Raw genomic sequence first — 22863 nt, forward strand, 5'->3', positions numbered from 1 at the left:
GCTTCTTCATTAGTTCTTTCGTGAACATCTATATAGGTGTTTATACGGCATTCATCATGGAAATCTAATGAAACTAAAAATAATCTCCTGAAGTTATACAAACTGAAATGATTTTTGTTTCTCTAAGAAATAATAATGTCTTTATAGCTCTTAAAGAAAGAGAAGAAATATCTAGCAAACAGCAGCTATTGTTAGAGATTATACAATAATTTTCCTCAGATAAAACCTAATTCAGGAAGTTGACCCACCATTTTGCCCCATGATTTAATAACTTTCAAGGGAACATAGTTAACTGAAAGGATTCAGACTAGCTGTAGGTCAGTGCCACTATATGAATGCATTTAGAAGCATCAATATATATCTTAATATACAATAAAATGTGCATTAGATGGGCTCTATGTATAAAATGTTACTATTATGTGAAAAAAGAACTGTTGTAGCTTTATGATTCGTGTCCAGATATCTAAATGAAGCCAGCACCAGGCAGAAAATTCATTCTCCTGTTCCAAACACGACAGCTATTTTTCAGCCAAGGAAAACCAATCTCCAGAAGTGCATACACGTACACACACTTCAACTGATCATAAAAAATGCAATGTAATGTTTGAATGCAAACAAAGCTTCCTTATTGTCTAGATTTTAAGAATAAATAGTTGATTACTCAAATATTCTTCGGTTATTAATCTTCTGTTTTATCTATACACTCTAGCTGATAGCAACTGCATTAAAAAAATCATTTACAGTTTATTTGAAACCATTAGATGTTTTTAGAAAAAAAAAATGTGTAACCTCTTACCTGAGCATGGAAATTTGACATAGTCGTTGTCTCTATATCCTTCTTTCCCAAAATCTCCATTTTCACTGGTGAATTGGGAAAATTAAATGAAAAGTAGTCTAAAAAGTCAGGTAAATAAGTAGCTGCCCCATGAACAATACCCATTACATAGTAAGCTGCACAGTTTTCATTTTCACTAAAAACCAGACCCACAAACTCTTCTGCAAACCTCTCCATCTCCACAGGAGACAAGTGAGAGAGTTCATTACTGTAGGCATGGATAACTGATGCACCTCCATTAGGCTGGTGCTCAATATGAATGAGCTGTTTGAACTCCAATGTGTCCAACCTTTTGAGTTTATTCTGAACCCGTGGCTCCTTTAACGAGACAAATGGAAACTCACTGTTCTCAGGTACCTTGGACCCACAGTCCTTCTTGGGATCCATATTCTTCTCACTGAAATCCTTAAGATGATCATCTATGATGCCTTTGGCTTCTTGATCCTCAACATCAGAAACCAATCCTGAGCAGATGGTCTGAATAGATTTGCTGTACATTTTTGGACGCTTCCTTTTCTCACATTCTTTGTGTTTCTTTTTCTTTTTCTTCTTTACCTTTTTAATTAGTAATTCTTCTGCATTGGTTTTTGGTTTTTCCTTCCCACCTGTAAAGAGGAAAGAGATTTCTGAAACATCTTTATTTCCCCATTTAAGTAACAGCATTAAAAGTTACCCATACATACCCCCATAAGAGGCATGCTGAGTGAGACTTAAGACTACAATTAAAGTATCAAACAACTTTAGAGGCATTTTACTGAAACCAAATAGAAACTAGAGCAATGTTATACAGTCACGTTATGTCTGACCACTTATTCTAGCAGGATATTGACCATACCACCAGTCATCTCCAGAACCCCAAAATTTACCATTAGCTATAATTCTATCAAATGTATTTTATCTTCATATTATGCATTATGAAATAAGTACTCTGGAATACTGTAGATAGAATTACTATTTATGATTAGAAACATGGCCCAATTGTTAAAAAACAGGGAGTTTTCAGCTTTTTAAAAAAAAAATTCAGCAGACTCATGCACTCTGAAAAAGTTAATAACCCTACTCTGAATATTGTTTTTTTGCTTATACTACTGAATTAGATAAGATGTGTGTGGGTGCAGGAGACGGCAAAGAAAGGCACACCAAAAAAACCCAGATTGACCATGAAAGGAAAGTTTTGTACAATCACAATCTTACCTATGCTGTTTAATCTGTAGTGCAACCGCATCAGCAATTATGCCAGTAGGTTAAATGATTTAAATGCAGACTGCAGTGTTGTAGCCATGTTGGTCCCCGGGTATTAGAGAGACAAGGTGGGTGAGGTAATCTATTTTATTTACTCCTGGAAGAATTCTGTGCCCCTGCGCAATTCAGAATTTGCACAGAATTAATGTTCTGTGAAGAATTTCCTTTTTCCCCATAGAATTGGCGCTGTACAGCTGCTGGTCGCCCCTAGGAGCAGCTGGATCTGACAGAGCCCAACACCCCAGTTCGCAAATAGAAGACTGCTGGTGGGAGGGGGAAGGAGGAGCTGGAGAGTTCCTGGCAGCTGCAGTTCCTGGCACACCCTGAAGGAAGGAGGCAGTGTGCAGGAAACTCCATACAAGCCTGGGACCCAGCATCAGGCTGTTTCTCTCTCTCTCTAGATCCCTGGGCTCTAGAGGGTGCCCTGAAGCTAGGCTCTGTGGGGAAGAGGTTGTGGGTGTCTGGGCTGGGGGGCCCCATGCCTGGGCTCTATGGGGGCTGGGTGAGCACCCCAAGGCTGGGCTCTGAGGGGGAAGGTGGTGTGGGTGTCTGCACCAGGAAGGGGCACCCTGCAGCTAGGCTCTGGGGAAAGAATGTGTGGGTGTTTGGTGGGGTTTCTTTAACTCTCTACTCCTGGGGGAATTTTTTTTTGTCATCTGTATTATTACAGACAGAGTTGCTGACAGATATTTTGAAATAAAATTACCAAAATAATTGAATCTGGTGTGATTATATAGTGTTATTTTGACAAAATATGCAGAATTTGAAAATACTGTGCACAGAATTTTTAATTTTTTGGTGCAGAATTCCCCCAGGAATATTAATTGGACCAACTTCTGTTGGTGAAAGAGACAAGCTTTCAAGCTACACTGAGCAATTCTTGAGGTCTAGGAAAGGTACTAAGAAGTGACACAGCTAAATACAAGGTGGAACAGATTGTTTAGAATAAGTAGTTACATTCTAGGAGACTATTCAAGATGAAATGGCCCATTAACCCCTCTGCAGTCATAGAATAAAAAAGGAAGGTGGTGCATTACAGACTGTTGTAATAAGCCATAAATCCAATGTCTTTATTAAGACCATGATTTTTCGTGTCCAGCAAAGTTATGAATTTAAGCTCCCAGGCTCATCTTTTGAAGGTGTTGCACAGGTTTCCTCTGACAATGAAGACTGATAGGTCAGATATGGAGTGATCGTTTTGTCAAAAATGTTCACCACATGAATGTTTTTGTCTTCTATCATGTTTCTATGAGAGTTCATTCAAGAGAGTTGAAATTGTCCGGTTTCGTCCACATTGTATTTTTGGGGGCATTTAGTGCAGTGGATGAGGTACAGCACATGTTGCAATAGACATGTGTAGGTAGGGTTACAATATGTCCAGGTTTTCACTGACATTGCCTCTTTTTTGAGGTTCTATCCTCTGTCCAGGTGGTTTTTCCAAACAGGAAATATCCTGGATTTCTACAAAGCAGACACTGCAGCTCAGAAAGAGTCCCAACTGGTCCATTCACCGGCAGCCACATCCCGCTCACCCAGGCCCCGGATCCCAGCCCTGGGGAGGAGGTCCTGCAGGGAGGCACTGACTGATGGCTGTTGCTGTGCCCTAGGCTTGCACCAGACATGCTGCCACTCTGACAAGGAGCAACACTACTCCCCCATCTCTAGTGAGTGCCCCCGCCACCGGTACCCCCTCCAACTCCCCCAACTCCACCTCCAGCAGTATCCTCTGTTTGGGAACTTGAAATATAGTAACCCTATGTGTAGGACCCACAGATCTTGAAAGGTAGCGTTATGGGGGTATTGAGATATGTCTGCAGATTTTTCGTCTGTGGTTATGGCTGGTTCTGGTGCTGCTTTGTGTTGGTGTCCTGGTCTGTGGGGAGCTTGCTTCCGATTATGAGCTTGGCAAGATTGGGAGATTGTTTGAAGGCCAGAAAAGGGGGTCAAGAAAGATTTCTTTCAGGATATGGTCCCCACTGAGTAGGGACTGTAATTGTTTAATGATACTCCATATGGGGTCCAGTTATGTGGAAGGTGCGTTATTACTTAGAATGTGTCTTTACTGCTTATGCTAAACAAGCTGTTCCACCTCTGAGTACCATTCCCAGATCTGAAGAGTTCTCTAGGGCAGCGTTTCTCAAATGCAGCCACGGTGACCACATGGCCACCAGGGTCTTTTCTTGTGGCCACAGGCTCCTGGGCTGTGACTTGAGGGGGGGTGTCTGGCATGCAATATAGTGGGCCCTCCCCCTTACTCCTGCATGCACCACCTTGGTGTTGATTGCTGGGGCTGCCAGCAGGGGTTGGGCCCTACCCCCCTCGGGAGACACCTGGGGCACAATGCTGGAGGAGCAGGCAGCCAGTGAATTCTCCATCTTCCCAAGGGCAGTGGGGGGCTCAGGCTTAGGGCTTCAGCCCTGTGGGGGTGGTAGGATAGCAGGTTGCAGCCGGTGGGCTTCAGGCCCCTGCTGCCTCCCCAGCCCCTCTCCCACCCATCAACCCCCATTGCTCCTGGCCTCCACTGCCTCCCCCGACTTCCTATCCCGGGCTTAATTTGGCCCCAGGCTTGATAGGGCTGAGTAAGTCTTCTGTGAAAAGTGATATTTGTATGCTTATTAATATCACTTTTAACAACAGACTTACTACCTAGCAATAAATAAAATTACAGTGATTTGGAGGTGTATATGTACATATTCATGTGTTTTTCCTAAAGCAAATTAAGTATTTTAGAAAAAAGTGAGAGAGCAGCCACCAGCAAGAGTTGGTGGCTGCACTCTGAGGCCACCAAAAAACCATGTCCTGAGAACCCCTGCTCTAGGCCTATGTCTACACTTAAAATGCTACCACAGCACAGCTGCAACACTGCAATTATGCCGCTGTAGCACTTCACTGTAGACAATCACTACACTGATGGGAGGAGTTCTGTCACTGTAGTTAATCCATCTGCTTGAGAAGCAGGTGGTTAGGTCAGTATAGCTACAGCCAGAGTTAGGTAGACATAAGCTGCCTTATGTTGACCTAACTCTAAAGTGTCTACATTACAACGCTGCTCCTGCTGATGTAAGTGCCCCACTACACTGACCTAATAACTCCACCTCCACAAGAAGTATAGCACTTAGGGTGACACGGTATCTGTGTAGACGCTGCACTACTGACATTGCCCCAGCTGGGAGCCCTGCACCCAACTCCCTGCTGGGAGCTTGGTGCAGAGCCAGCAGCCTGAGCTGTCAGCCTGCCACACTGCCCTACTTAAGTCTGTTCAAGCGTTCCTGGTGAGGGGACACACCACCAGCAGAATGAAGGTAGCGTGGACATGAAAATCTGCAGTAATTACTGCGGCGGCTATGACTTAATTGTGTAGTGTAGACAGGCCTATGTCTCGGAGGGGTGGATTTTTCACATCCAAAAAAGATATAGCTATGTAAGTTTTTGGTGCAGACCAGCCATAGCTCAACAGCTCAACTCTTTCACCAACAGAAGTTATCTTTTATTGGAGCATTATCTCACCTCTTTAAATGTTGTCAGACAGGTTGCTAAACAAAAGATCTGAAAATTGCCATTGTGTATCCATCCATCCACCTAGTTGCCTGAGCTCATGCTGCTGTCAGAGTCCTCTCCTCTCTTGACATGTAAATTATGGAGTGGTCCTGCCAGCACCACATACAATTGAGCAGGACTTTTCAGATAGAGCTAGTTTTTCCAAAGTGTCTTAAAATCTACATGTATACTGAAGTTGGCCTGAAAATTGCTAAACGGACCAGAGTAGAGTTAGTGGTAGAAGTTTGGGATCATTTGCTAAAGGGGCTCCCAAGCATAACTCTCTCCAGATCATCTCATTTTAAAATTTGCTGTTTCTTACAGCACTTTTCTTCCAAACTTTTTTTTTTGGGGGGGGGGGGGGCGGGGGAGAGAGAAAGAGGGACACTGTAGGGGTACATATGGGCAAAAAACTTATCCCCCAAAAAACTTCTATCACGGGACTACGCTGAGCTTATTTAGAGTCTGGCTCCACAATCCAGCTTGAGAATTTAATAACTGAAGTTTTAGGCTTTCTTACTGGGTCTACAGAATGGTGCACATGACTGATTCAAGCTCAAATTAGCCACATGCCAGAGGCTCCCCTTAGATACAGTGAGAAAGGCTTGGAGCAACATTACTGTACCACATATAACCTCTAAGTGCTCTAAAAATTCTCAAATTCCAAAAACTGGTATGCCACACCAAGGGTTGGGTGTAGACATTGCAGTACAAATTTGGGGTCCTTGAGCCAAGAAGTTCCAAAGATGCAGTTCTCCAAAAGTGACACATTTTAAAAAATGGTGGCTTGGTGCATAGCACTGTCCACATCAAGCTGAGAACTAGGAGGTTTGGGGTATGACAAGCATATAGTGCGGAGATTAGCAGGGAGGAGAGAACCACAAGTTGATGAATGAGTTAGGTCACACCTCTGCCAGGCTACTGAGGTGTGAAGCTGCTACTACAAAGCTCCCGGTATTTCTAAAGGGGGGGAAAAAATAACATTTTCCCCTGCTTCTGTGTGGGGAGGAGGAACTCTGAACTCTTTTCCCACTCATTTTCCCCCCCAAACAAGGAAATGGGCTCTGGGATTCCCCATCACCCATCCTTCATGACAACGCCCCCTCCGGTCACCAGTTTCTTAAAAAATAGGGCTGTCACACAATGAAACAAATTAATCGCGATTAATTACACTGTTAAACAATAGAATACCATTTATTTTAAATATTTTTGGATGTTTACTACATTTTCAAATATATTGATTTCAATTACAACACAGGTATCAGAGGGGTAGCCGTGTTAATCTGAATCTGTAAAAAGCAACAGAGGGTCCTGTGGCACCTTTAAGACTAACAGAAGTATTGGGAGCATAAGCTTTCGTGGGTAAGAACCTCACTTCTTCAGATGCAAGTAATGGAAATTACTTGCATTACTTGCATCTGAAGAAGTGAGGTTCTTACCCACGAAAGCTTATGCTCCCAATACTTCCAATTACAACACAGAATACAAAGTGTACAGTGCTCACTTTATTTTTTATTACAAATTTGCACTGTAAAAAACAAAAAAGTGTATTTTTCAATTCAACTCATACAAGTACTCTAGTGCAATCTCTTTATCATGAAAGTTGAACTTACAAATGTAGAATTATGTACAAAAAAACTGCATTCAAAATAGAACAATTTAAAACTTTAGAGCCTACAAGTCCACCCAGTCCTACTTCTTGTTTGTCTGAGTGATTGGCTGACCAAGGTTGGTTACAATTTGTAGGAGATAACGCTGCCTGCTTCTTGTTTACAATGTCACCTGAAAGCGAGAACAGGCGTTCGCATGGCACTGTTGTAGCTGGTATTGCAAGGTATTTACGTGCCAGATGCGCTAAAGATTCATATGTCCCTTCATGCTTCAACCACCATTCCAGAGGACGTGCTCCCATGCTGATGATGGGTTCTGCCTGATAACCATTCAAAGCAGTGCGGATTGACGCATGTTCATTTCCGGCATTTGGCTCAGATGCCACCAGCAGAAGGTTGATTTTCTTTTTTGGTGGTTCGGGTTCTGTAGTTTCTGCATCAGAGTGTTGCTCTTTTAAGACGACTTCTAAAAGCATGCTCCACACCTTGTCCCTCTCAGATTTTGGAAGGCACTTCAGATTCTTAAACCTTGGGTTGAGTGCTGTAGCTATTTTTAGAAACCTCAACGGTACCTTCTTTGCGTTTTGTCAAATCTGCTGTGAAAGTATTCTTAAAATGAACATGTGCTGGGTCATCATCCGAGACTGCTTAAGGTGAAATATATGTAGAATGCGGGTAAAACAGAGCAGGAGACATACAATTCTCCCCCCCAAGGAGTACAGTTACAAATGTAATTGACGCATTTTTTTTTTAAACGAGCATCATCAGCATGGAAGCATGTCCTCTGGAATGGTGGCCAAAGCATGAAAGGGCATACGAATGTTTAGCATATCTGGCATGTAAATACCTTGCAACGCTGGCTACAAAAGTGCCATGCAAACGCTTATTCTAACTTTCAGGTGACATTGTAAATAAGAAGCAGGCAGCAGTATCTCCTGTGAATGTAAAACTTGTTTGTCTTAGCAACGGACAGAATAAGAAGTAGGACTGAGTGGACTTGTAGGCTCCAAAGTTTTACACTGTTTTGTTTGAGTGTAGTTATGTAACCAAAAAAATAAAAATTAAAAAATCTGCATTTGTAAGTTACACTTTCACAATAAAGAGATTGCATTTCAGTACTTGTAAGAGGTGAATTGAAAAATACTATTTCTTTTATCATTTTTACAGTGCATATATTTGTAATCAAAATAATAATATAAAGTGAGCACTGTGCACTTTGTATTGCATTGCAATTGAAATCAATATTGAAAATGTAGAAAAATATCCAAAAATATTTAATAAATTTCAATTGGTATTCTATCGTTATAAGTGCGATTAATCGCGATTAATTTTTTTGAGTTAATTGCGTGAGTTAACTGCGATTAATTGACAGCCTTATTAAAAACAAGGGAAATTCACTAATAAAAAGCTTTGTTAAAGGGGTGTTAAGGCTGCTTAGCAGTGCCTCATATCCTTCCAGAATGTGGAAGTTGGAAGCCAAAGAAAGGCTCTAAGAATCAGGAACGGCATGCAACCAGACAAAATACAAGTTCGAAAACCAACTATTGTCATGCTTCCTATACCACAATGGACCCAAACTTCAGACAGAGGAAGTAAAAAACCCAAAAATATGGCACAGGGAAGTAGGTATGTGTCTTATACACCCACATGTGGCTCGTAGCAACAGAAGAGGGGGGAAGGGTTGGTTTTTGTATTTTCTTAGTTAAATAAAACAAATTATAGATAAGCAGGGAGCTTGAAGGCAGGTGTAATACCTGAAACCACTTAGCTCTTTATATTGTCTAGATTTAACGTTGGTGTCCCTGCAGGTACCATTTTAAACATTACTATATATTTCCAGACTGCCCTATGCTGAAAGCTACTTTGGCAACCATGAGTGAGATCAAGGGATTCATTTATCTGTCAGGGTAGGGACAACCTTCCCTCCACTTTCAAGGTGGCAAAGAAGGGAATGGAGGTTGGCTTCTTTTTGGGGGGTACTATCAGTAGTATTGAGAATGGCAGCCAAACCCATTAACACAAGTATGGAATTACATCTGATTTTTGATTGTTTAAACATACCATGAAGTACTAGTAGGTTCCTACACTTTATTTTTAAACAGATACTTGTTTCCCCTTACCCCAAAATGACACAGAAGAGTACTGAATGTTTCACTGTCTACCTTGGGTACTTTGTATAATGGCCCCCATTACTGTAGTATCTGAGCATATCACAATCTTATCTATTTGTGCAAGACAGTATCTCAGAAACTAAGATAAGAGAAAGGTTCTTTGATTGGTCTTCTATGGGGGATTATGCCCAGCTCTGGCTGTTCAGTGAAGCCCAAACAGCAGATGCTATCAATATATTTCACTCTACCTCTCCTGCTAAGGAAGATGCAAGAGTGGCAAACATACTTGTGCAATTTTCCACTTCTGCTGTACATGCTTTGTAGAGATAGTGGTGAGAAAGAGAGAAGTCATTTCTCTTACATGCAGTTTTTAAACCGTCACAGATGATTCTTAGCCACACTTGGGTGTGCTTAATTGTATACATTGTATAGTGTACAATGCAAACGTAGACCCCCAATGAGCTTGCAGTTTAAGGCTATGTCTTCACTACCGACTATGTTGACAAAATTTATGTCGCTCAGGTGTGAATATTCCACTCCCTGACCACCACAAATTACGCCAACATAGCACTAATATGCATAGCGCTGTCAGCAGGAGAGCTTCTCCCGCTGACATAGCTTATGCCGCTCACATGGGTGGTTTTTTTATGCTGACAGGAGAACGCTCTCCTGTTGGCATAGAGCGTCTTCACCACGTGCGCTATAAGCATAGACCTACCTTAAGGCAGAAGTACTCAGTAAGTGGACAGCGGGCCAAATCCAGACTGCCACATGATTTTAAACAGACCATGAAATCTTTTTTATTTACTTATTATCATTACTGTTATTGCAGTGTGAAAAATGTCTCTCTGGAGTCTGGACCTTGACTATACCTTGACCAAGAAATTTGGACACTGACGAAAAAATAATTGACTTCCCCTGATCTAAGGTCTTGTCTACACAAGAAACTTGCACACGTTTAAACCGATTCTGAAATAGATTTTAGTTAAACCAGTGCAAACCCATCTCACACGTCTCATAATGCTTCCCCAGTCCTGTTGGCCCTTGAAGTCCATGACCTTATCTTCACTAGGAAAAATAATGGTGTATTTAACACATTGGCTAACGAATGTGAAAATATACCTTTCCTCTCCCCCCCCTCAGTACAGAACTGGTTCATCAGGTTAGTTAATCCTTCACCAATCACTAGAAAGAACTATCTGTTCAGTTTTGGAGGCAACAAGTATACATACATACATATAAAACTCCTAAGATTACTAAAACTGAAATATATTAGCAATAATCCCTATTTCTTTCATTAGAAATATAAGCATGACAGGAAGTGAAAGTGACTGTATACAAAGTTTTAATCACATGCTGGAGTGATTATACCATTTATGCACATAGCTGCAGTTATCTCAGAACTATATTCGCCCCCAGGCCCTACAAGAAGGCATAAGGCTACTGTTGCTATGTGAGGTTTAGGGTCAAGGAAGTACCTGCTGGCAGCATGACCCTCAACAGGACCAGAGAGAGAGGTCCTCTCATCTTAACAAGACTCAAAAAAAAGTACTGGAACAGCCAAGCAGGGTAGGAATTAGTCTACTTTCTCTGACCTCCACACCTGGGGGCAGGAGAGGGACGGACAAAAGAGAAGCAAAGTGCTGGATGAAATTCCTCACCAGATCTTGAATGGAAAGCAGTGGAGATCCCCCCATACCATCTCCCATCTACAGAAAATAGCAAGGAGAAGCAGCAGGTCTGGAGATCAGAGTCATCCCTTGATCTCTCCTTGGGGCAAGGAGGGTGGGAACGCCTCCAAACAGAGAATATGAGCTGAGCAAAGAGGAAGTAGCACAGACAGGAAGGGAAACTGAAAACAGCTCATATTCCCCTGCTGAAAGACCCTTAAAATACACCAACTAGAGTGCAGAAGTAGTTTTCTTATTTTTTAAAGGAATTAAAGTTTCTGGGCTTTACTGAGAGGCTGCACGATTAGAGAACTGGGTACTTTAAAGTTAGTCTTTAATCTTTCAAATTGACAGCCTCTCTTTAAGAACGGAAGACTTTCTTAAAGCTCCCTGCATTCTTACACTGGTCTTATTCTTCACTAAAGTTACCATTAGAAACAGCTTAACAATGCAGAACAAGTTTTTTGTTTTTGTTTTTTTTACACTACATACATGTTAGTTTTAATCAAGCATTGTGCTTCACTTTTACTCTGAAAGCAAATCTTGCACTTTACTTAACAGCCCAAGTTCCTGTATGGAAGATCCTTGAATCTCACTATAATCATATGGGTCACTATCTTACTACATATAAAAAAAGCAACATTAAAAAGAAAGTTATTTAGGTTGCAAAATCAAATTGTTGAAATTTAGAAATGCCAAATTTAAGATTGTGTTCAGGATTAATCCTGGCCCTCGTGTGCCCTTCCAATGCATTGAATGAGACAGGGATCCTGTGGTAAAAAGTAGCATATGATCATGCAACTAAAGACTGCATCGTAATGCATATTATGCACAATGGGGCCAAATCAATGTTGCACAGAATCTTAAATCAGGCATTTCTTAACTTTTCAACTTAAGTGTTCTTTAAGTTGATTTTTACTTCCCCAAGAGAGCAAGTAAGAGTGCCTCTAGGGCATAGTGCATAAGCAGTTTGATGAAAAGATTACACAGCAATCTAAAGCCAATTACATTCCGATATCAATTCTGTTTTACTATTCTGAATCAAAGCAAGATGAACAGTTAAACTATAAAAGGCTTAAATTCCAAGTTAAACTTGATTTTTATTTAAAAAATTCAAATTTCAAACATGGAAAATGTAGGGCCCACTCAAGGATATGCCACTGGCATTCACACTCACTGAACACACATCAAAAAGCTAAAGGTATGTGTTCACTGCAGAGTCAACTTGGATGACCAGCACCCAGGTTAGCTTAGCTGAGGTATGAGCAGACACGCTGCAAACCATTCCCAAGTTAGTGTCCTCATTGGTGCTGCATTCAATGATGTGTGTTGCTAGGACTCCTGAGGGCGTCTCTCATTGTTCTTTACACTGTAAAAAACTCAGCCACCCTATGCTTCCTTCCCAGTGAATTGTGGGAAAACTTGTATGTCATTCCTGGCACATGGCAAGGGGAGGGGGAAATTGTGGAAAGGTTTTGGAGGACTATCAGCACCCAAGTGATGTAGCCGGTGTCCTCACAACACACGGGATAAGTTACCAATCAGACTGAAAGCAGCACTGAGCTCTATCCTATGCACCCAGCTAGGCCAGCTAGCCTGGCCTGAAAGCACCACTAAAGTGCTCCCCACTGAAGTTCAATGCCCTGTAACACACACTGTAGCTGACAGTCATTGTAGGACCCTATCTATTCTTCTCTGCATATTCTCAGTCTTAAGTTCTGCTATATCTCCTCTGCAGACATGGAGAAATAACTCGATTTTGTTTTGCACATTAAGAATAGCCACATGCCCAAGCCGCCCGTATAGCTTGCAAGCTCCTTCCACTCCTACAGCGCTTTTGTGGGGTTGGGGGGAAATCATCCTGGTAAATAACTTCACAGCATATCTTCCTGGTCTGCCCTTTGCCTTTCTGAATAAAACCACTTTCTACCTCCTAGTCATCCACCTCAGCATAATGTCATTGAGAATGAGGACAGCCTAGATGTGGAGGGAATTACAATCCAGCTCACCTCCCAAGAACCCATAACCCCTCTCTTTACACCTATGACATCATAACAGCACTTCCAGCACACAAACAGAACTACAAACATAAACCTGGAACCACCCTCACCCCTAACAGCATGGAAGCAGACAGTACACTGAAATCCAAATACATGCTGACCACTTAGATCTCTGAATTTCTTCCAAGAATGGGAAGTGTCGCGTGTAAGATCACAGACATGCTTAAATCATGGTGCTTGTTGTTCATATCCCAAACAAAGTAAGCTAAGGTTCCCTCCAACCTTCCCCCCCAACTCCCACAGCCATAGCACCTGCAACAGCCAGACAATCAAGGACAAAGTCTCTATATACTACTGACAGGCTGGCCAATCTGAGGGGGAGAAAGACGGCGACTAGGGACAACATGTTTGCAGAATTCATTCCAGAGTCACAGAGGAAAGCCAGGCTGCCTGAGAGGTGGAGGCTTTACATGAAGAATCAGAAGGACAGAGAAATGCACTTATTTCAGGAGATCATGGCAGCGGCCAAGGACAGAATCACCATGCTCAAAGAGCATGGAAAAGACAGATGCAGAGGCAACTCATGGACACTATCCTGAGCCAGAATGCCCTCCTGCAAAACATGCTCCTGATAGGGCAACAGGTCCTGCATTCCCATAATTTGGGACCCAGCCATGTCCTTCAGCACTTGGACACTGCTTTCCATTGGGACCAGCAACAACTCCTAACCTCTTCATCCCCACAGCAGTGCTCCCAGCAGCTGTGATCATTCACCACAGATCCAACTTTTGGGCACAAAGTACACTTGCACCTGGAAGTCCAGCTCTTTTAAGCCTTGCAACAACCCTGAAAATTTTGAGCAGAGGCACTCAGTCCCAGAATGCAAGCCAACAAGAGCCAGAGGCAAGGCTTACAGTCACTTATCTCCCTCACCAAACTGTGGTATTTGAAATGTCCTTACTGTTGCACTTTGAATTCTGTTTGCACTGTTGCGGTAATTAAACACTTATGTACAGTTGGTTAATATTGTATTTAGAAACATTTAACTAACCAAAGATATTATTTTTCCATTGGTTTCATTAAAATTTTATAATTTTGATTGTTTCATAATAAAACCATTTACAATACAGGCAGAGTCATCACGGCATTTAAAATAAAGAACCCTTGAAATAAAACTGAAATAATTCACAACGTTTTACAACGGCACATAAGGAACATTAAACTTCAAAACATGCACACAATGTTCCCCAGTGTTCGTGTCTGCATCTCACCACCCACCCCATCCCCCCAGGCTAACATGTTCAGGCATGTGACTAAAATACAAACAGTAGGCATCCCTGACAGCATTCCTATGGGTGTTTATGTTCTCTGTGGAACCCCTGCTGTCTGCTCAGACCTCAGAGCAAGTCTTCACACCTCAGGTCTCCCATCCATCAGTAAGGCTTTCCTTTGGCTCTCTCAAATATTGTCCAAAAACAAAACATGCAATTACAATGGTTGGAACATCTTTTTCTGCTGCTTCCAACCTGTTCCACAAACAATACCATCTGCCTTTCAAATGGCCAAATGCACACTTGACTACCAACCAGCAGCTACTCAGGTGATAATTAAAATGTTCCTTCCTTCTGTCCAAGCAACTTACGTATGGCTTCATTAGCCAAGGCTTCCGGGGATAAGCCAGATCTCCCAGAATAACCAGACCAACCTACATACCATTAATGTCCACATTACTCCTGGGGGGCAAATAGTTCTGAAAGATCCAAGCATCGTGGACCCTTTTAGACCACCCTGCATTTATGTCTGTAAACCTGCCATGGTGGTCCACCAGTTCCTGCAGCACCATGAAGAAATAATCCTCTGTTTATAAATGCTGCACCATGGCAGACGGGAGGGAAGGGATTGGGGGGAAATGATGGGGCAATTGATGGAACCATGTGCCCAATTCAGTTTAGGAACTTCAAGCATCAATAATCTGAGCATTACTAAGCTTCCTGAACTGGTTAGACAGCATCTTAATGGCTTAGCAAACCTGCATGAGAATAGTCCCAACAGTTGATTTCCCCTCACTGAATTGGTTGGCTACAGACCGGTAACATTCTGAAGTGGTCAACTGCCAGATGGCAATGCCAATGGCAGCCCGTCTCTTCACAGATAATATGGGGCAACGCACCTTGGTATGCTGTCCCTGAAGCTCCTGGGTCAGTTCTATACTGGTCTCAAAAAAGGTAACCCTCCCTGCTCTAAAGTTTTCTTGTCACTACTGGTCATTCGAGCACTGCAGAACCATCTTCTCCCACCAATCCACGCTGAATTTCCTGGCCCAGAAATGACACAAAATGCTATGTAAATGATCCAGGAACTGGTCCTCTTATTCCAAGATCTTGGCATCCTCCAGTTCTTCTACCTTGTCCTGCTGCCACCACTGCAGAATATCTTCCTGCTGCTAGAGGAGCTGCTGCTGCCATAGAATATTTTCCTGCTCCCACATCAGCTTGGTGGTGTGACACACAAAGTCCAATACAGAATTAATCTGGCTCCAAGTACTGTAATACAACTGAAGCAGCCTGTGCATATTCACAGTTGTCACCATAGAGATAGAGATACAGAGCAAGTTGTGTCCAGGCTGACGACAAACAGAAAAATGGCATGAGCCAGCCCAGAAAGGAAGTATGGGGCGGTTTTGGGTTTTTTTAAATTGGTACCCACCTGACTTTCCACATTTACAGCAAAAACAATCTTAGGATGCACACTGCTCAGCAGCAAAGCAACAGACCATAGGATATCCTTAGAGAACACTACATACACTATGTGCATATTATGTGTAACATCTTAGTTGAAACATTTTCTAATGAGATTATTCCAGTGTAGACATGTAAACCCATACAAAGGAAATAGCTTGCAACCTCAGATATTAGAGGCATCTATCATGGAGAATGCTGGTCAACACACTGGGAAAAATCTTAATACATTTTTTTTTTAAATTGAGATTAAGAGAAATCTAATTTCCATCCAGACAAATAGCAGAAAGCAACAGACTACCCTCTAAAATAGATCATTTCCATCTCTGGCTGCTCCAATCCATATTTATATGATCAGAGTTAAGAGTATATACACAAAACCCTCCCACATTGGGGGGCCCAGAAATATGAAGCAGAGAGATGTGAAAATTCACCTGTGCATTAAAATAGCCCTCTATGGAGTTGTGTGGGCCAAAGGACTCATTCAGAACTCCTAGAATAATGAGCAAGATTGTCACATATTATATATAATATGGTCTGGGAGGGTCCACAATGCCTGAATCTTTCATAACTCAATCCTATTTAAATAAATGGAGAAAACTGTTTGCCCTCAGGAATACTGTGGACACTAATAGTGTGGAGGTTGGTCCGGTTATTCTGGGAGACCTGGCTTATCCCTTTTTTCACCAAAAAGTTTAGTAGCGATTTGATGTCTAACACAGTGAATGCCAGTGAAAATGAAATAGGATCTAAAGCTAAAACAGGGAAAGAAAAAGTTAAAAAATTACTTGGACAAGTAAGATGTCTTCAAGTCACCAGGGCCTGATGAAATACATCCCAGACTACTCAAGGAGCTGACTGAGGAGATAGCAATTATCTTCAAGAAGTCATGACAGACGGGACAGATTCCAGAAGACTGGGAAAGGGCAAATATAGAGCCAATCTATAAAAAGGGGAATCAGGACAACTGGGGAATTATAGACCAGTCTGTTTAACATCAGTACCCAAAAAGATAATGGGGCAAAAAATTTAGCAATCAATTTGCAAGCACCTAGAAGATAATAAGGTGATAAGTAACAGTCAGCATGGATATGTCAAGAACAAATCATGTCAAACCAACCTAATAGCTTTCTTTGACAGGTTAACAAGCCTTGTGGATAGGGGAGAAGCAGTAAATATGGTAGATCTTGACTTTAGTAAGGCTTTTGATACTATCTTGCATGGCCTTCTCATAAACAAAGTAGGCAAATACAACCTAGATGGTGGCTGCATAACTGGTTGGAAAACCGTTGGGGTCCCACAGGGATCGGTCCTAGATCCTGTTTTGTTCAATATCTTCGTCAATGATTTAGATAATGGCATAGAGACTACACTTAAAGTTTGCGGACAATACCAAGCTGGGAGTGGTTGCAAGAGCTCTGGAGGACAGGATTAAAATTCAAAATGATGTGGACAAACTGGAGAAATGATCTGAAGTAAATAGGATGAAATTCAATAAGGACAAATGCAAAGTACTCCACTTAGGAAGGAGCAATCAGTTGCATACATGCAAAATGGAAAATGACTGCCTTGGAAGGAATACTACAGAAAGGGATCTGAGGGTCATAGTGGATAACAAGGTAAATATGACTCAGAGTAACACTGTTTGGGGGGAAAAAAGGCAGCAAACATCATGCTGGGATATATTAGCAGGAGTGCTGTAAGCAAGACAGGAGGAGTAACTCTCCACTCTACTCCGTGCTGATTAGGCCTCAGCTGGAGTACTGTATCTAGTTCTGGCACCACATTTCAGGAAATATGTGGACAAACTGGAGAAAGTACAGAGGAGAGCAACAAAATTATTAAAGGTCTACAAAATGTGACCTATGAGGAAAGAGTGACTAAAATTGGTTTTGTTTAGTCTGGAGAAGAGACGACTGGTGTGTGTGTGTGTGTGTGTGTGTGTGTGTGTGTGTGTGTGTGTGTGTGTGTGTGTGTGTGTGTGTGTGTGTGTGTGTGTGTGTGTGTGTGTGTGTGTGTGTGTGTGTGTGTGTGTGTGTGTGTGTGTGTGTGTGTGTGTGTTTTCAAGTACTTAAAAAGGTTCTTACAAGGAGGAGAGAGAAAAATTGTTCTCCTTAACCTCTGAGGCTGAGACAAGAAACAATGGGCTTAAATTGGAGCAATGGAGGTTTAGGTTGGGCATTAGGAAAAACGTGAGGGTAGTTAAACACTGGAATAAACTGCCTAGGGAGATGTGGGATCTCCATCACTGGAAGTTTTTACGAGCAGGTTAGACAGTCATCTGTCAGGGATGGTCTGGATAATACTTAGTCCTGCCTTGAGTGCCGAGGACTGGACTAGAAGACCTCTTGAGGTCCCTTCCAGTCCTACAATTTACTATGATATTTCCACCCGTAAGTATGCAAAATTGCAGCTACAAAGAAAGCTTGAGTTCATATTTCAATGAGGAACAGGAATAAGGTAGGGCAAGATTACAATTTTGCTTCCATTATTTGGCTGGAAATATATCATTACAAGAATGAGTTATCAGGGAAGCAGCATATTAACACAGGAACATTAAAAAATATAATTTGCATTTAATCTGTGTATGCATACATGTATGTGTTCAGTGAGAAAAGGCTCTTCTCTCTGCACTACAACTTTTAATATGCCTTGTCTACCTTCAGTTACAATTATTTGCAACCATAGCAGCTAACAGTTTTTGCCACTGCCTGAACCCTAAAATGGCACATGCATTCCTTCCAGCAACTAGTTCAGTACTCTTTGCAGTGCTGACAGAACCCTTGCTACGCCCACTTGACCAGTCCTCCCTCCTTTCTTCCAATTCTCTGTACAGCAGGATCTCTCAGCTTGTACTGCTCCCCATGCTGCACACAGAGCTGCACTAGCATGTCCATACCTGTTAAGGTTGGAGATTCAGAATTCCTGCAGTTTTATGCAAATAACCCAATGCCCTAATCTGCATGCTTGGTGAATATGCATATCCTTAGATACATAAATGGCAGCATATTCCCTTAACACCAGATTTTAAGACTGACAAAGCTGCAGCATGGAGGAACAAACTTTAGGAACTGCAACACTCCCAGGTGGTTTTGGGATCTTACCAGAGTTAACATCCAAGAGGGATGGGGGAGGGATAGCTCAGTGGTTTGAGCATTGGCCTGCTAAACCCAGGGCTGTGAGCTCAATCCTTGAGGGGGCCACTTGAGGGATCTGCGACAAAATCAGTACTTGGTCCTGCTAGTGAAGGCTGGGGGCTGGACTCAGTGACCTTTCAAGGTCCCTTCCAGTTCTAGGAGATAGGATATCTCCATTAATTTAATTTAATTTTAAAAAACTCTGGAGGGTCTACCTGGCTGCTTTTGGTCCTCGACCCTATGGAAGGTTTCGGTTGGGTTGCTAGCCTGGTGCTGCTTGCTCGGGATCAGGAGGCAGATCTGTTTACCTACTGTAATCAGCTGTGAGATACTCTGCTTGGGCATATGGCTCCTACCTGGGTGTCTAGTTCTGGCTACACCTTGCAGGGGAGGCTCTAGATGCCTCTGCACCCTGGTTGGGGGAGGGAAGGGGAGAATGGAAAGGAAGTAGCTTTTGGCTGCTATTCGGTTACAATCCCAAGTGACCACATAACCAGGGTCTGGAAAACATTTTTTTTAAGCCCTATAAAAATCCACCCACCAGCTGCTCATTTTTAAGTTTACATCACTCAAATATTTACAGGACTATAACAAGTGAAAGTTTAATACTAGAAGTTAAACTCTAATTGTAATCCATTAGTGAAGAAGTTTATTCTATAAAAAGAAAAGAGTTTCTATTATGCCTACTAGAGAATAATAAGTGTCTAGAAATTCTAGATGGATGGGAATATGTACAGTCATTGGTAAACAACAAGAGGGGTAAAGCGAGCGTGCCGAATCCCCTGTCGCTGGATAGGCTGAAAAACTAATAGGCTATGTGTTGCAAAAAACAAAAATTTCTTAGAGAGTGTACCAATACCTACAGTCAGATACAAAAGTGTAGCAGGCCTAATCAGTTAGATTGGGAACTATCAGCGATTTTGTTTTAACTTTTAGAATTGCAAGCTTTTATTATGGGAAGCATGCATAGCTTTTTGCCTGAGGAATAAATATGCTTAAAAAAAACACCACAGCACATACTGTGTAATTCACTCTTTATTTCATGACCTTTGTGGTGTTTGGAATTCCCTCTCCCTCCTGGTTGAAAGTCACAACCAATATGGGAAAAGCTGACCAAATTTTCCAAGAATGCACCAACACAAAACATGATTAAACAGCCTAATAGGTTTAGACATGAAAACAGGATTTAAGAATAGCTGCTACATGGCTACAAAAACTGTACCACACCATGTTGAACCACGTGGCTTCATAAAAAGAGCAGAACTTCATTAAGATGTGCAAACCTGCTAGAAAAGCATGATTAGAATTTCTTAATTATACTTTAAAAAAAAAAAAATCCACCTCTTTCCCCAGTGCCAAATCTAATCCTCAAAGGAAAACTATTTGTATGCAACTACGGGAGTTATGTCAGTTCCCTGAGTTACTAAGGAGCAAAAAAGGTTTTGCTGGCTGGCAGAGCATTCTTTCCGCACGATTAGAACCTCATGCCACTCTCCAAAAACAGAAACATCACAACAAAACTCACAGCTAGGATTTAATAAGCTAATTTCCATATAACCACAAATTTCATCTTAAAAAAATGATTCAATGATGGAGAAAGATATCGGAGGACTTCATTTATCAGGGCTGTCATGCTGTTCATTTACAAGACTCAAGCACGGCAAGCTTCCCACTGACATTGCCCTCCCAGCATGCTTCATTCTGATATGGAAGAAATTAGGAACTTTTAGGAGTAACAGAGAAGTTTAGTCTCTATGGCCCATGCAGATCTCTGCTTCTGTTGAATCTGCTAATTAGTGCAAATCTGTTAATTAGTGAATTTGTCATGTTGGGGCTGGAACTGAGACCCACCAAACTCATCTTGTATAGAGATCACAAACAGCCATTAAATGGGAGCAACTTTTAATCCAGGGGTCGGCAACCTCTGGCACGCGGCTCGCCAGGGTAAGCACCCGGGCGGGCTGGGCCAGTTTATTTACCTGCTGACGTGGCAGGTTCGGCCAATCGCGGTCCCCACTGGCCGCGGTTCGCCGTCCCAGGCCAATGGGGCGGCGGGAAGCAGCGCGGGCGAGGGATGTGCTGGCCGCGGCTTCCTGCCGCCCCTATTGGGCTGGGACGGCGAACTGCGGCCAGTGGGGGCAGCGATTGGTCGAACCTGCCGCATCAGCAGGTAGATAAACTGGCCCGGCCTGCCACGGTGCTTACCCTGGCGAGCTGCGTGCCAGAGGTTGCCAACCCCTGTTTTAATCCCTACTGAGGTAGGCTGGATTCATCTGATGATTTACCTGTGAAAGGCTTTGTAGCTCACTAGCAATGCCCTGAGGTATCCAGTCCCTCTAAAAGGAACCGCTCCCATTAACCACAATACAAAACACTAAAAATGCAACAAATATTTACGCAGCATCTAAGTTTGTGTCTAAATATGATGGCTTTACACTTTAAAATAATTTCAAAAGTTACAATTAATTTCAAAGTCATCAAAACAATTTAGAAAGAACTCCGCCCTCTCCCCCCCTCCCCCAAATGGGTCATAAGGAGGCTTTGAACCCAGTCTTCAGATCACCATTAGAAATCTCTTCTACATCATTAGAAATAACTGGAAGAAAACAGCCTTTTACCTCAATATGAAGCCCGCGGAGGGAAACAAACGTAATCCAATGGCAAGTAAGAGTCAATTATTTGAGAGACTGCATGAGATGTTGCAAAGTATGATGTATGGGGCATTTAAACTATGATAGCAGGGAGAAAATACTTGTTTCCTATTTAATAGCACATATGACAAAAGCAGATTTTCAGTTTTCAATTTGCAACATTTACACTGCCTCATTACAACCATCTGGAAAATGGGCTTTTAATTAAAATATGAAAAGTGCCACTAAAATTCAGCATTCACTGGAAATATACAATTATTTTAGATATTAACATTACTGATGAACACTGCTATTTCGTTTGAACCTACCTTTCTGCAATAATGTGACCTCACCATTCTCTTTCTTGATCTCATTAATTATTTTATGTTTCTTCTTTTCTTTCTGCTTCTCTCTGTCCCTCTCTTTAATTTTGTCTTTGATTTGATCTGAAAGGGAAACATTTTAAGACTGAGCAGGAACAGAAGAGTTTCACATGAAATTGTCACACGTATGTTCCATACTACACAAAGGGTCTAATCAGTTTGGGGAGGGAGTGGGAAAGGAAGAGATATTTAAGTCACAGGACTTGGACAATCAAACATTTACAAGTATCTCATATCTGTTGTACAATATTGAAAGTTTGTCTAGCTATGCTGAACTTCTGTTTTCTGGTTCTGTTGAACCAACTGTACACAACCTTTTATACACTCTGGTACTGTATCAGTGGTTAAAACAGTTTATGCATATTCATCACAAGTCAGTACTTCTGGCTATGTTTATATTTCATTGCAAGTAGATTTGATTTCTTGAAGTTCACAGGTTCATTAAATATTTTGTCTATTTCTTATCCTCCAAAGAAATCCGAAAGAAAAATTGGAATTTGCATTTTCCTACAGGCATGTCCACAACAGCAACTCTGCACCAAAATATCCTCAACCTGAATACTCCATATTGCAAATGAAACTTCAAAGGATACTTGAAAGATTCGAGTTGGTTTTACATTTGTCACTATTGCTGACCTGTTTGAAACTAACACTCCAGCCAAATCTGGAGATGCAAGATCTTTTACATGGAATGCCCTGGTTTCAGTGTAGCATAAACAGCAATTAGAATTAGATGTTAGTTTCAGATGGAAATGGAAGAGAAATATCAGGCCAGCTAGGCCTCTCCTTTTGCAATATTGTATTGGCACAACAAGAATTCTTTTTAAATTTTAAGCGTCCCAAGCATTAGGGCTTTCACCACTTTTCCACAACCTAATGCTTACCTGGAAGATTGTCTCAATATTCAGTTTTAATTTTCCCCCTTTTAAATTCAGTCTGGGTTTTATCACCATTTGCCATGGCTCTGACT

The 22863-nt window shown here is 41.8% G+C and overlaps 1 protein-coding gene across 1 annotated transcript in view; it reads right to left on the minus strand.

Moving 5' to 3' along the window:
* RSBN1L (round spermatid basic protein 1 like) overlaps positions 1-22863 on the minus strand; it is a 90459-nt gene that overhangs the window by 48911 nt on the left and 18685 nt on the right. Inside the window, exons 2-3 of the mRNA XM_065406043.1 lie at positions 21840-21956; positions 797-1440 (exon numbers count right to left, since the gene is read on the minus strand). Coding sequence (XP_065262115.1) covers positions 797-1440; positions 21840-21956 — 761 coding nt within the window. The remainder of the gene's footprint in view (positions 1-796; positions 1441-21839; positions 21957-22863) is intronic.

The sequence above is a fragment of the Emys orbicularis genome, chromosome 1 (assembly GCF_028017835.1).
Source record: "Emys orbicularis isolate rEmyOrb1 chromosome 1, rEmyOrb1.hap1, whole genome shotgun sequence".
Classification (NCBI taxonomy): Eukaryota; Metazoa; Chordata; order Testudines; family Emydidae; genus Emys; species Emys orbicularis.